General features: G+C 40.8%; 1 protein-coding gene across 12 annotated transcripts in view; it reads left to right on the top strand.

Annotated features, from left to right (window-relative positions):
• The window catches only part of ppip5k2 (diphosphoinositol pentakisphosphate kinase 2), a 282,209-nt gene that overhangs the window by 157,693 nt on the left and 112,821 nt on the right, over positions 1-11,695 (top strand). For all 12 annotated transcript variants that reach the window (XM_039758896.1, XM_039758895.1, XM_039758903.1 and 9 more), the window contains exon 18: positions 6,935-7,076. In XM_039758896.1, coding sequence (XP_039614830.1) covers positions 6,935-7,076 — 142 coding nt within the window. The remainder of the gene's footprint in view (positions 1-6,934; positions 7,077-11,695) is intronic.

Here is an 11,695-nt window from a genome sequence, read left to right as displayed (position 1 = left end):
CGCCGCTCTCTCCGATAACCGAGGAACAAACCGGCAGTAGTACCCCGCAAACCCGAGAAAGGCTTGGACCTGCTGCTTGGTTCACAGACGGGGCCATTTCAAAATGGCATCTACTTTAGAGCACTGTGGGCTCACGGTACCCTGACCCACCAGGTAGCCTAAATACTTGGCTTCGCTCAACCCAAAGAAAGATTTCTTGGGAATAATCCGAAGCCCAGCCTCACCTAGTGTCCGCAATACCGCTCAGACATGCTGTAGGTATTCCATCCACATGCTGGAATAGATGACCACGTCATCCAGGTAGGCATGCACTGTATGAGTTATAAAGCCGGAGCACTTTGACTACCAGACGCTAGAAGGTTGCTGGGGCCCCATGTAACCCAAATGAAAGGACACGATATTGCCAGTGTCCACTAGGGGTGCTAAACGCGGTTTTAACCTTCGTTTAGTCCGTTAAAGGAACCTGCCAGTACCCCTTTGTCATGTCAAGTGTGGTCAAATATTGAGCCTGTCCAAGCCTCTCGAGGAAGTCGTCCATTTGTGGCATTGGATAGGCATCAAATTGGGAGACTTGATTAAGCTGATGGAAATCATTGCAAAACCTCCAACTCCCGTCAGGCTTAGCGACCAAGACAATAGGACTGGACCAGGGACTATGACTTCCTCGATCATACCTAGTTCCAGCATGTGCTTGATCTCAAGCTCCACTTCAGCCCTTTTTGCCTCGGGAAGACGATACAGGCGTTCTCGGACTATAACCCCGGGCTCTGTCAAAATGTTGTGCTCAACCAGAGAGGTCCTTACGGGGTTTTCACTCACTACCTCCAGGACAGACAGGATAACTGTTTCCAGCTGATGTGACAAGCGGTGGAGCTGCACCAACGGATTTCTCAGTGGAAACAGGCTATACTGGTCTTAATTCTTAACCACTGTTGTGACAGCACAAACTGGCGGGCAGCAATGGTAATGGTAATGTTGCTACCAGAATCGAATAGGGCCATGGTCTTGTACCTGTTTACAATCACCATGCCTGTATGTGGGACCGCCAACGGGTTAGTCAGAGCACACCAACCCTTACTCCCCTTCCACCTGCATCCCTCTTCGCTTCCAAGCAGTTTGTGCGCCCGCGACGCCGGCACAAGCTCCGGGTTGTACGGGGGTGGGGGCACTAGGCTTTGGGACGTACTCCGGCTGAGTTCGACAAAGGAACGGTTTTGCTCCCTCAGATTGTGAGGCTGTCCTTTGAGTCTCTAGAAGCTCTATGAGCTCAGCCATGTTCATAAACCGCTTGCCCCAGACCGGCTGGGTGAAGCCAGGGGGAAGCGCTTTCGGGAGCAGATAGCAATCTACCTGCTCTATTATCTGGTAGGGCTTGTTCTCCAATGGCCGTAGCCACAGCCCAAACATTGCCCAGAAGGACCAGGCTTGTTTGAGGGTCAGCCGCTCTGGGTCTAACCTCCAGTTTTTTATTTTAGTCACCTGCCAGTCTGGGGCACCCCTAGGTGGTAATTGGGGCTCTAGTTTCACAGGGAGGCAGGCACTGTCCTCCAAGGGAGCATAAGAAGCCCCTTTTGCCTCCCCCCTCCAGAGCAGCCCAACTCTGTGAGCCCCTCCCTCACACTCCCTGGCCTCTCTAGGTGGCCTGGTTACGCGTGCCAGGCGTGGAGACCGTACACCGAATCACGGGTCACCGTCCCCGCCTGAAAACTCGGCCCCAGTACGCTCCCACTTGGGTACATTGCAGGTCCTGTCCCCTTCTCTTCCGGGACTTCTCCATCCTGCCGACTATGCCAATGTCAGAATCTCGTATAATTGGTTTCCTGGCTGCAAAGTCGAACAAATGATTACAGCACTGATGTGCACAGAACTGAGGGAATAGGGAAAAGGTGCAGGCTTTTAAAGGGGAAGACAGGAAGTGAGATCATAGGGGTCGGGCTCATTGAGGTCTTCAGCCATTGGTTCAAGCCCAGACGTGACATCACCTGGGCCAGAGCCAGCAAGGTCTCCTTCTATAGGCTCGGCCCCGAAAGTGACGTCAAGAGAGTCAGGTGGAATTTCCCGTGAATGGTCTGCAGGCAAGGGAGAAAAAGAGTCAGTGCATTCTGCCACATCCCGGTGTGCCTCAAAACTGCCCTTACTCAAGCCCTTTAGCTGCCTCCCATGTGCACATGTGTGACAATATATATATAATACTAGCAAAATACCTGCACTTCGCAGCGGAAAAGTAGTGTGTTAAAGAAGTTATGAAAAAGAAAAGGAAACATTTTAAAAATAATGTAACATGTCAATGTAATTGTTTTGTGACTATTATGAGTGTTTCTGTCATCAAGGATTTGATTATCATTATTTCTTTCAATCAGGTTCGTATTTGGAGGATGTGTTGTGTTCAAGTCACATTCCGTGTTTGTCTAGTCTGTCGCTGACCATCTCATCTTCGTTGTCAACCGTTGTAAAGATAAGAGGTTTCATTCATCGAAGTGATCAGTACCCAAATTAGTACTCATGAATCTAAAATGTTTAACAGGAATTCCTAATATTAAGTTGTGGATTTGCTTGCGAATATTTAGCGGCAGCATGTCTATGAATGTCATTTAAACTTAAGCTTTACACCTTGCTTTCCTATTGATATGTCTACGAAGGCTTGTTCAGCATCAGAGGGTTGTTCCTTTCCTACTGCATCAAAAAGCAGCTCGTCTTCCTCTTTATGTGAGACATCACACACTGCATGCATGGGTTTACCTTTCCCTGTCCTGCAAAGTCAGTTCACTTGAGCTGCTCAGAGTACATGCATCAAAGTTTCTCAGCTCTGCTTGTGCTATCTTGTGCGATCTTGCGATGTCCACAGCTTTATTTAATGTTAGCTCAGACCCGACACTTAAAAGTTTCTCTCGCACTTTTGCTGAGTTTGTGCCAAACACTATTCTATCCCTGACCATCTCATCTTCGTTTGCGTAAGCACAGTCCTTCACCAGCAATTTTAACTCCGTTACAAGGTGATCAAAAGTCTTGTTTATACCTTGCAACATCTCATTAAACTTGTATCTCGCGAATATCGTATTTGTCATAGGCATGACAAATGCCAGCGGCAGTCTGTCTATGAACTTAATTTAAACTTAAGGTTTACACCGTGCTTTGTTTCCGCAGTAGCTGCACTTATGAATATGCTTGTATGCATCACTTGCTTCATATTCTTTTGCTGCCTTCTCAATTGTGTAATGCGTTTTGTGTTCAGCGCTCTTTGGAGCTCTTGCTTGTTCTCTGCGTACTGCTTTCACAGTCAGTTCACGTGAGCTGCTCAGAGTACATGCATCAAAGGTTCTCAGCTGTGTTTGTGCTCTCATGCTATCTTGCGATGTCCACGGCTTTATTTAATGTTACCTAAGACCCGACACTTAAAAGTTTCTCTAGCACTTTCGCTGAGTTTGTGCCAAACACTAATCTATCCCTGACCATCTCCTCTTCGTTTGCATAAGCACAGTCCTTCACCCGCTCATGTTTAGCGGCCTTATATGGGCAGGCACTCAATTACGTGGGAGGCGTGATGATGGGGGACGCAACTCCCCCGGGTCCTCTCCGAAAACATCGCTAAGGTAATTCGTCTATCTTGACTGTCTACTTCTACTGCTAACCCCTTACGTAATGCTACTGGTTTGATAGGACATAATGGCTTAACAGAGTCTTCCGTTAAAGTGCACATCATTAATAATCTAATAACAAATCTTAATGCACGTAAAAAATCTAGGCAGTGCGGCATAAACACCAATAATTTAATTGAAATTACTACTTCAGATCAACACTGCATTAAGACTATAAAAACGGATTGTAGATTACATAAAAAGTACACACAGAGCGGCGTTAACAAAAATAACTTAATTTTTGTTCCGATTACCAATAACACGCATAAAATTCAGCTCTGCCCTTCAGAAACATTAAATATGGCACTATTAAATGTTAGAGCTTTAACTAACAAGACATTTTTTATAAACGATCTTATTAGTGATAAAAAGATTGATTTTATTGCGCTAAATGAAACATGGCTTAATTCCAATGGGGCGGCAGTTTTAATCGAATCTGCCTCCGGATTACAGTTTTACTCGTGCCGACTGCCAGGGGAAAAAGGGGGCGGTTTGGCAAACATTTACTCGAGCGATTAAAATGTAAAGATGTTAGTTTTGGTAAATTTAAGTCCTTTGAGTATCTCGCCGTTGTTATTCATGGAGATTCTCACGTTCTCGTATTATCCGTGTATAGACCTCCTAAATATAACGCGTCTTTCCTTGAGGAATTCTCTGACTTAATGTCAATTTTAGTTACAAACTATGACGCACTCTTAATAGTCGGCGACTTTAACTTTCATGTCGACAATCAGTGTGACCAAAAGGTAAAGGAATTCATGAACCTCCTGGACTCTTTTGATTTGAGGCAGCTCGTAAATCAGCCTACACATAAAGCAGGTCATACGTTAGACTTAGTGATTACTAAAGGACTTAAAGTTGATATAAAGCAGGTCACTGATATCGGTCTATCAGACCATTTCCTTCTACTATTTAATATAGAAATAAAGATAGAAAACGCTCATGAGAGGCATTTTGTTAAAAAACGCTTCTTTGACTCATCAGCAGCTTTAAAGCTTACAACTATTCTAAGCAATCAGTCCGTTTATAGTGCAAACTATAATAGCGAGGATAATGTAAATAGTAAAGTGGAAAACTTTAATTCTAAAGTAAGAACTGCTGTTGACATAGTTGCACCTGAAAAGACAGTTAAAAAATCCTCTAGTACTGTTATTCCATGGAAGACCCAAAGAGTGTCTGATTTAAAAGAACATGTCGTAGAGCTGAGCGTAAATGGAGGAAAACTAAACTAACTATCCATTATGAGATATTGAAGGCTAAAATAACAGAATACAATAACACAGTCCGCCTTGAGAGGCTGCTATTTCTCTAATATTATAAATAACAATGCTAGTAATCCCAGAGTCTTATTTTCAACAATTGACCGTCTGTTAAACCCAGGTAACACGAAGGAATGCCCCCAGAATACTTCCAGTGAAACCTGTGAGAACATTGCTGTATTTTTCACTCACGGCGACCGAGCTGCAGGCTATGGCTGTATATATGTACGTAAGTAGGTTCCAGTTATGACCGTTACGCATAAAATTTTGAAACAAAACCTGCTTAACTTTTGTAAGTAAGCTGTAAGGAATGAGCCTGCCAAATTTCAGCCTTGTATCTTTGTATCTACACGGGAAGTTGGAGGATTAGTGATGAGTCAGTCAGTCAGTGAGGGGTTTGCCTTTTATTAGTGTGTATATATATATATATATATATATATATATATATATATATATATATATATATATAAAGCTGAAAAAGTGTTGCCACCCCTGACATAGATTGCTGTAGACGTGGAACACACATGAAATGAATGTGTTCCAAATATCGATATAGTATTTATAAAAGGTGTGATTTTGCTTGACTTCTTACTCTATACGTCTCCAAGTAACTGACACACAGGTAAACAGACTTAAGCTGAGAAAACTGTGCGCCAGTGGAGGATGTGATAGCAGAATGCTTGCTGCTTATCAACACATTTAAAAGACAAAAGACACTGACGGAGAGGTGAGAACTGATTTAAGGTGGGACGGATCTACAAGTTTTTTTTGTAGGCTCTGGTAATTCTAGTGTTAAGGCTTTGGTAAGAAGTTTGAGGTTCATTTGTGAAAACAGAACAATTGCCGGGTTGAGTCACAGAGCAATCCTAGAACACAGCCATACTCTACTTTGTGTCACATGAATACCCCTTGTCTGATGTAATCTAAAATACAGATTGAAACAAAACAGATTTATTTTAGAGTGGTAAATGTTAAGGTGAGTTTAAGTTCATAAAAATAGAATAATTCTTCATGAGTAAAATGTTTTTGAAAGTAAAAGGACTTCTAAAATCAGTTATCAGGTTAGTGGATAAAGAAGCAATTACAGATTTCATCTCAGGTTTAGAACACCCTACAGTGTAACCTAAAACTCCCTTGGCTTATGTGATCTTGAGGAAACTATGTATATGTTAAGGTACCTGTTTTCCCCTTTTTTGTATTTTATGCTTTATGTGTGTTGTGGTTTAAGTTGATCTGAGCTTTTAAATATAAACGAAACCCCATTATGTTAAACTTGATAAATATAAAATGCAGCTTATTTTTGTTGTTTTTTCAGTGGTATTTGTCTTAATTTCATCCCTGAGTCCATAATAATTTACAGAGATAAGTAAAAATAGTTAATAATGTGGTTTGATTTGTTGTAGATCAGACAATTATGTAATAACTGCGACAGGCCTAAGTGTACAGCATCCCAGCCATACCCATAAGTAGCACACATATGTAATGCATCTGAATTTGCATCTCTTAGCATGCTTTCATTTTCTTGTATGAAACCTAGAATTGTGTAGTATAAAGACATAATTTTAGCTTTGTTTATTCTTTTTGCAAGTTTTTTTTTCCTATTTGAAATTCCCTTGTACCATATTGTGCACATGTTGTCATTAGTGAAAATTTTGGGCCTTACCACTAAATAATTTATTCTCAGAAAAATACAAAATGTCAAAATGGATGTGAGAATAGTTGTATATGGCTAGGGTGACCACTCTGGCATATTGCTATAAAGTTTAAAGACATCAGTGGTCTCATTGAGATATTATTTAAAATGTATGCAAGAATTTTAATTTTGTTGATTGTATATCAGGAATGGTCTGAAATTCTGTTTCTTTTTCCCCTTATAAGGAAGTACTATAAGTAGAGTTTAAAGGGTTAGCAAAAATATACAGAAATTAATTAACTAAAATAATTGCAAACTTTAAAAGACTATCTGCTTTGTTCAGAAGAAATGCTTTGCTATATTTCTCACTTTTCACACTTAATATAAGTTGTATTTTTACTTTATAGTTGGCACCTACAGCAAGCGCATCTTTAATTAAATCAATGCAGATGATTAAAAATCCTGTAAAAACATGTGATAAAGTTTACTCAGTGATTCAGAGTTTGACATCACAAATAAGGCAAAGAATGGAGGACCCCAAATCTACTGGTAAGCAAAATACCTTAATTTTGCTGATTATTATTTGTTTAGCCACTTTTAAATTATTTGATATGTGTGTGTTTAATTTGGCCTGTTCAATTTTTTCAATTATTAAAAATGTTTCAGGTCATGAGTGAGCAAATTCTATCCTTTTTGCAGTGGTATACAGTACACCATTGTAGGTATAGTGTGAACATAAAGGCGAAGATTTTCACACTATTATCTACATGGGAAGGGGGGTGGTGTCTATAGCACACTCATAATATCAGGTCTCCATTCTTAATGATTTCTAGTAGAATCCTACATCTTAGCAAATATATGGGCCTTTACCCATTTGAAGCAGTCACACAGTTACAATTCTCTTTTACAAAAATAGCAGCTTCCTTTCCTTTTCAATATTGCCTCTATTTACCTAAATTTACCTATGTTACACTCATCCCCATCTTTCAGATTCACCCAGGATTTTGTTTGATTATCATTACATTGTGCAGCAACATGTAACTTTGACACATTTGTAGTGTATTACAGATGTTTTAAATTCTTTAATTGGAAAACTAAACATGACCCTTTATAACAAAAAACACAACTCTATCAAGCAAATGACAGTAACACTGCAAAGTGTAACAGAAAACATTACATGAAACGTAGTCAACCCCTACTTGACATAGAGTACTATAGTGCATCCGGAAAGTATTCACAGCGCATCACTTTTTCCACATTTTGTTATGTTACAGCCTTATTCCAAAATAGATTCAATTCATTTTTTTCCTCAGAATTCTAGAATTCACACAACACCCTATAATGACAATGTGAAAAAAGTTTACTTGAGGTTTTTGCAAATTTATTAAAAATAAAAAACTGAGAAATCACATGTACATAAGCATTCACAGCCTTTGCTCAATACTTTGTCGATGCAACTTTGGCAGCAATTACAGCCTCAAGTCTTTTTGAATATGATGCCACAAGCTTGGCACACCTATCCTTGGCCAGTTTTGCCCATTCCTCTTTGCAGCACCTCTCAAGCTCCATCAGGTTGGCTGGGAAGCGTCGGTGCACAGCCATTTAAAGATCTCTCCAGAGATGTTCAATCGGATTCAAGTCTGGGCTCTGGCTGGGCCACTCAAGGACATTCACAGAGTTGTCCTGAAGCCACTCCTTTGATAACTTGGCTGTGTGCTTAGGGTCGTTGTCCTGCTGAAAGATGAACCATCACCCCAGTCTGAGGTCAAGAGCGCTCTGGAGCAGGTTTTCATCCAGGATGTCTCTGCACATTACTGCAGTCATCTTTCCCTTTATCCTGACTAGTCCCCTAGTTCCTACCGCTGAAAATCATCCCCACAGCATAATGCTGCCACCACCATGCTTCACTTTAGGGATGGTATTGGCCTGGTGATGAGCGGTGCCTGGTTTCCTCCAAACGTGACTCCTGGCATTCACACCAAAGAGTTCAATCTTTATCTCATCAGACCAGAGAATTTTGTTTCTCATGGTCTGAGAGTCCTTCAAGTGCCTTTTGGCAAACTCCAGGCGGGCTGCCATGTGCCTTTTACTAAGGAGTGGCTTCCGTCTGGCCACTCTACCATACAGGCCTGATTGGTGGATTGCTGCAGAGATAGTTGTCCTTCTGGAAGGCTCTCCTCTCTACAGAGAGGACCACTGGAGCTCTAACAGAGTGACCATCGGGTTCTTGGTCACCTCCCTGACTAAGGCCCTTCTCCCCAGATTGCTCAGTTTAGATGGCCGGCCAGCTCTAGGAAGAGTCCTGGTGGTTTCGAACTTCTTCCACTTACGGATGATGGAGGCCACTGTGCTCATTGGGACCTTCAAAGCAGCAGAATTTTTTCTGTAACCTTCCTCAGATTTGTGCCTCGAGGCATTCCTGTCTCAGAGGTCTACAGACAATTCCTTTGACGTCATGCTTGGTTTGTGCTCTGACATGAACTGTCAACTGTGGGACCTTATATAGACAGGTGTGTGCCTTTCTAGGTCATGTCCAATCAACTGAATTTACCACAGGTGGACTCCAATTAAGCTGCAGAAACATCTTAAGGATGATCAGGGGAAACATGTTGCACCTGAGCTCAATTTTGAGCTTCATAGCAAAGGCTGTGAATACTTATGTACGTGTGCTTTCTCAATTTTTTTATTTTTAATTTTAATTTTATTTAAAATTTGCAAAAATCTCAAGTAAACTTTTTTCACGTTGTCATTATGGGGTGTTGTGTGTAGAATTTTGAGGAAAAAAATTAATTTAATCCATTTTGGAATAAGGCTGTAACATAACAAAATGTGGAAAAAGTGATGCGCTGTGAATACTTTACGGATGCACTGTATGTGACTAAAAACCTTATGTAAAAGGTTCTTTGTTTTGGATAAAACAACAGATAAAAGTTTGAGCAAAGGCCTGTCCTAATTACTTTAAAATTGCATTGATGCGTTCTTGCCAAGTTCTGAAACAAGTATTATCAGGTCTTCCATAGAGACAATTTGATTTTCTTCAATTTCAGATAATATAGAGCAGGCATGTCAAACACGTGGCCCCCGGGCCGCATGCGGCCCGCAACAGAAATCTGTGCGGCCCGTATGACAGATCCTAGTTAGCACTGAACTTGTTCACAATGATTACTATCATTTGTGATTGAATCATTCTGCATCTTTGGCGTTACTTATTGACTTTTCTTACTTCTGCCTTCTGACGAAAGCGTGTTTTCCCATGGCATTACGGTACCAGAAACGTCATCTACTAGTATTGCGACGAGCCTTGACCAAAGTTAATTAGCCGCAACGTCACAACTGAAGTGCTAGGCTGCAGCAGGGACGGCCTTAGGCATGTGCAAACTGTGCACCTGCACAGGGACGCCAAATCCCAGGGGCCGCCACGCCAATATACTGTATATTGAATATAAAACAGAAAGAGAAAATAACGACACAACTGACGGCATTGTGGACTAAAAACATTGTGTTTCTTGTTAATTAGTACGCTGTATTTACTAATGTCGCTCGAGTCGGAGCAATAAGCTATATGTGGTATTATAACGTTCTGCTGTAATGAGACTATCATGGGCTGCCACTTGGTTTTCAGGTTACGGACACGCGCATATAGAAGCATGTCATGAGCACGAGGCGGCTATGCAGTGTCCGCAACGGACGTGGCCATCCGCCGTGCATAAGATACCATATTGACATTGAAGGGGCCACCCCTGCTAGGCTACACTACTGGCTGGGCTGCTGAGACTGGCCACTGGGTAATACTGACCATCACGAGTAGTAATAGCCCACATATTTTCACATTTTTTTGCTCTAGTTTTATGTAATTTTGTGCTAGTATTGTAACAAACAATGCAGACTACAGCTGAAGATCTGAACTGTGCGCGAGAAGTTGATGACTTGTTTATTAACATATTTTTGTGATTTTGAGTTTGTAAAATTAGTGTAGGTCAGGTGGCTTTTTACATATCAGCTTATTTTACAATATAAACTTTGAAGTAAACTTAGTAAAGTAAAATTTGATTTTTGGAGGATTTATTTTACAACTTGAATTACTTAATAATGAATTCAGTGAGCGTTTTCGTGATTTCAGTTCACACAAACAGGACTTTGCACTGTTCTCTTACCAAGTTGAGAATGTGCCTGAGAATATCCAAATGAAATTGATTGAACTGCAGTCAGATTCTGTTCTGATGGCAAAATACAACGAAGTTGGTGTGCCAGGCTTGTATGCTTACCTGCCACCTCGTATGTGCAGATCCGTAAGTTGGCATCGAGAGTACTGTCTATGTCCGGAAGCACTTTCCTTCGTGAGAAATTGTTTTCGTTAATGAAAGCTACCAAAACCCCACATCACTCAAGACGTCCTGTGGAGCACCTTTCATCCCTCATAAAAGTTGCAGCTGCACAATATTCCAAGCCTGATATTGACGAACTGGTCACTAACAAGAGATGCCAAGTGTCGGGACAAAAGAAATAGATCTCACACTGTAAGACTTCTATATAATATAATGAATATAACATAATAATAAGGACCTAGCTAAGAGACTAAGATTCTAATTGTACGCTGTTGTATGGAGCTTGTATGGAAATAAATAGCTTTTCTTTAGACTTTAAACTTTTAAGTGTTACATTTTTTTTTTAAGTTTTCAGTATTGGAAAGAAAGCTACAGTAACTTTGTATAATTGTATAATAGTATTTGTTACAGTGCGGCCCGCTGATGCACGTATGGCAGTCGAAGCGGCTCACCAATGGTAGTGAGTTTGACATGCCAGATATAGAGCATTTCCTGTCCTTTACAAAATCACCAGCAGTATTGGTACTATTGTGAGAGAATGCTCCCTAATGTAAGCCCTGTAGAAACCGGGGCCCATTTAATACTTATGAGTATTCTGCAGTTGTTGGTCATATTGTCTGTTGTATTTGCAGGAAGTTTTCTTTTTTATTGAATTTATTAAAAGCAAGTAACACTCCATACAAAAGTAACAAAACTAAATTCAGTTCAACCCCCACCCAAGAGAAAGAGAGGAAAGGGTATTCTAAAATGTTATTGATTAAATTCTGCCAGGTTTTAAAGTTTTGAACAGAGACTCTTAAGTGAGAATTTGATTTTTTCCAATTTCAAATAGCATATAACATC

The sequence above is a fragment of the Polypterus senegalus genome, chromosome 7 (genome assembly GCF_016835505.1).
Source record: "Polypterus senegalus isolate Bchr_013 chromosome 7, ASM1683550v1, whole genome shotgun sequence".
In the NCBI taxonomy this organism is placed as follows: Eukaryota; Metazoa; Chordata; class Cladistia; order Polypteriformes; family Polypteridae; genus Polypterus; species Polypterus senegalus.
This window is presented reverse-complemented; position numbering and strand designations above follow the sequence as displayed.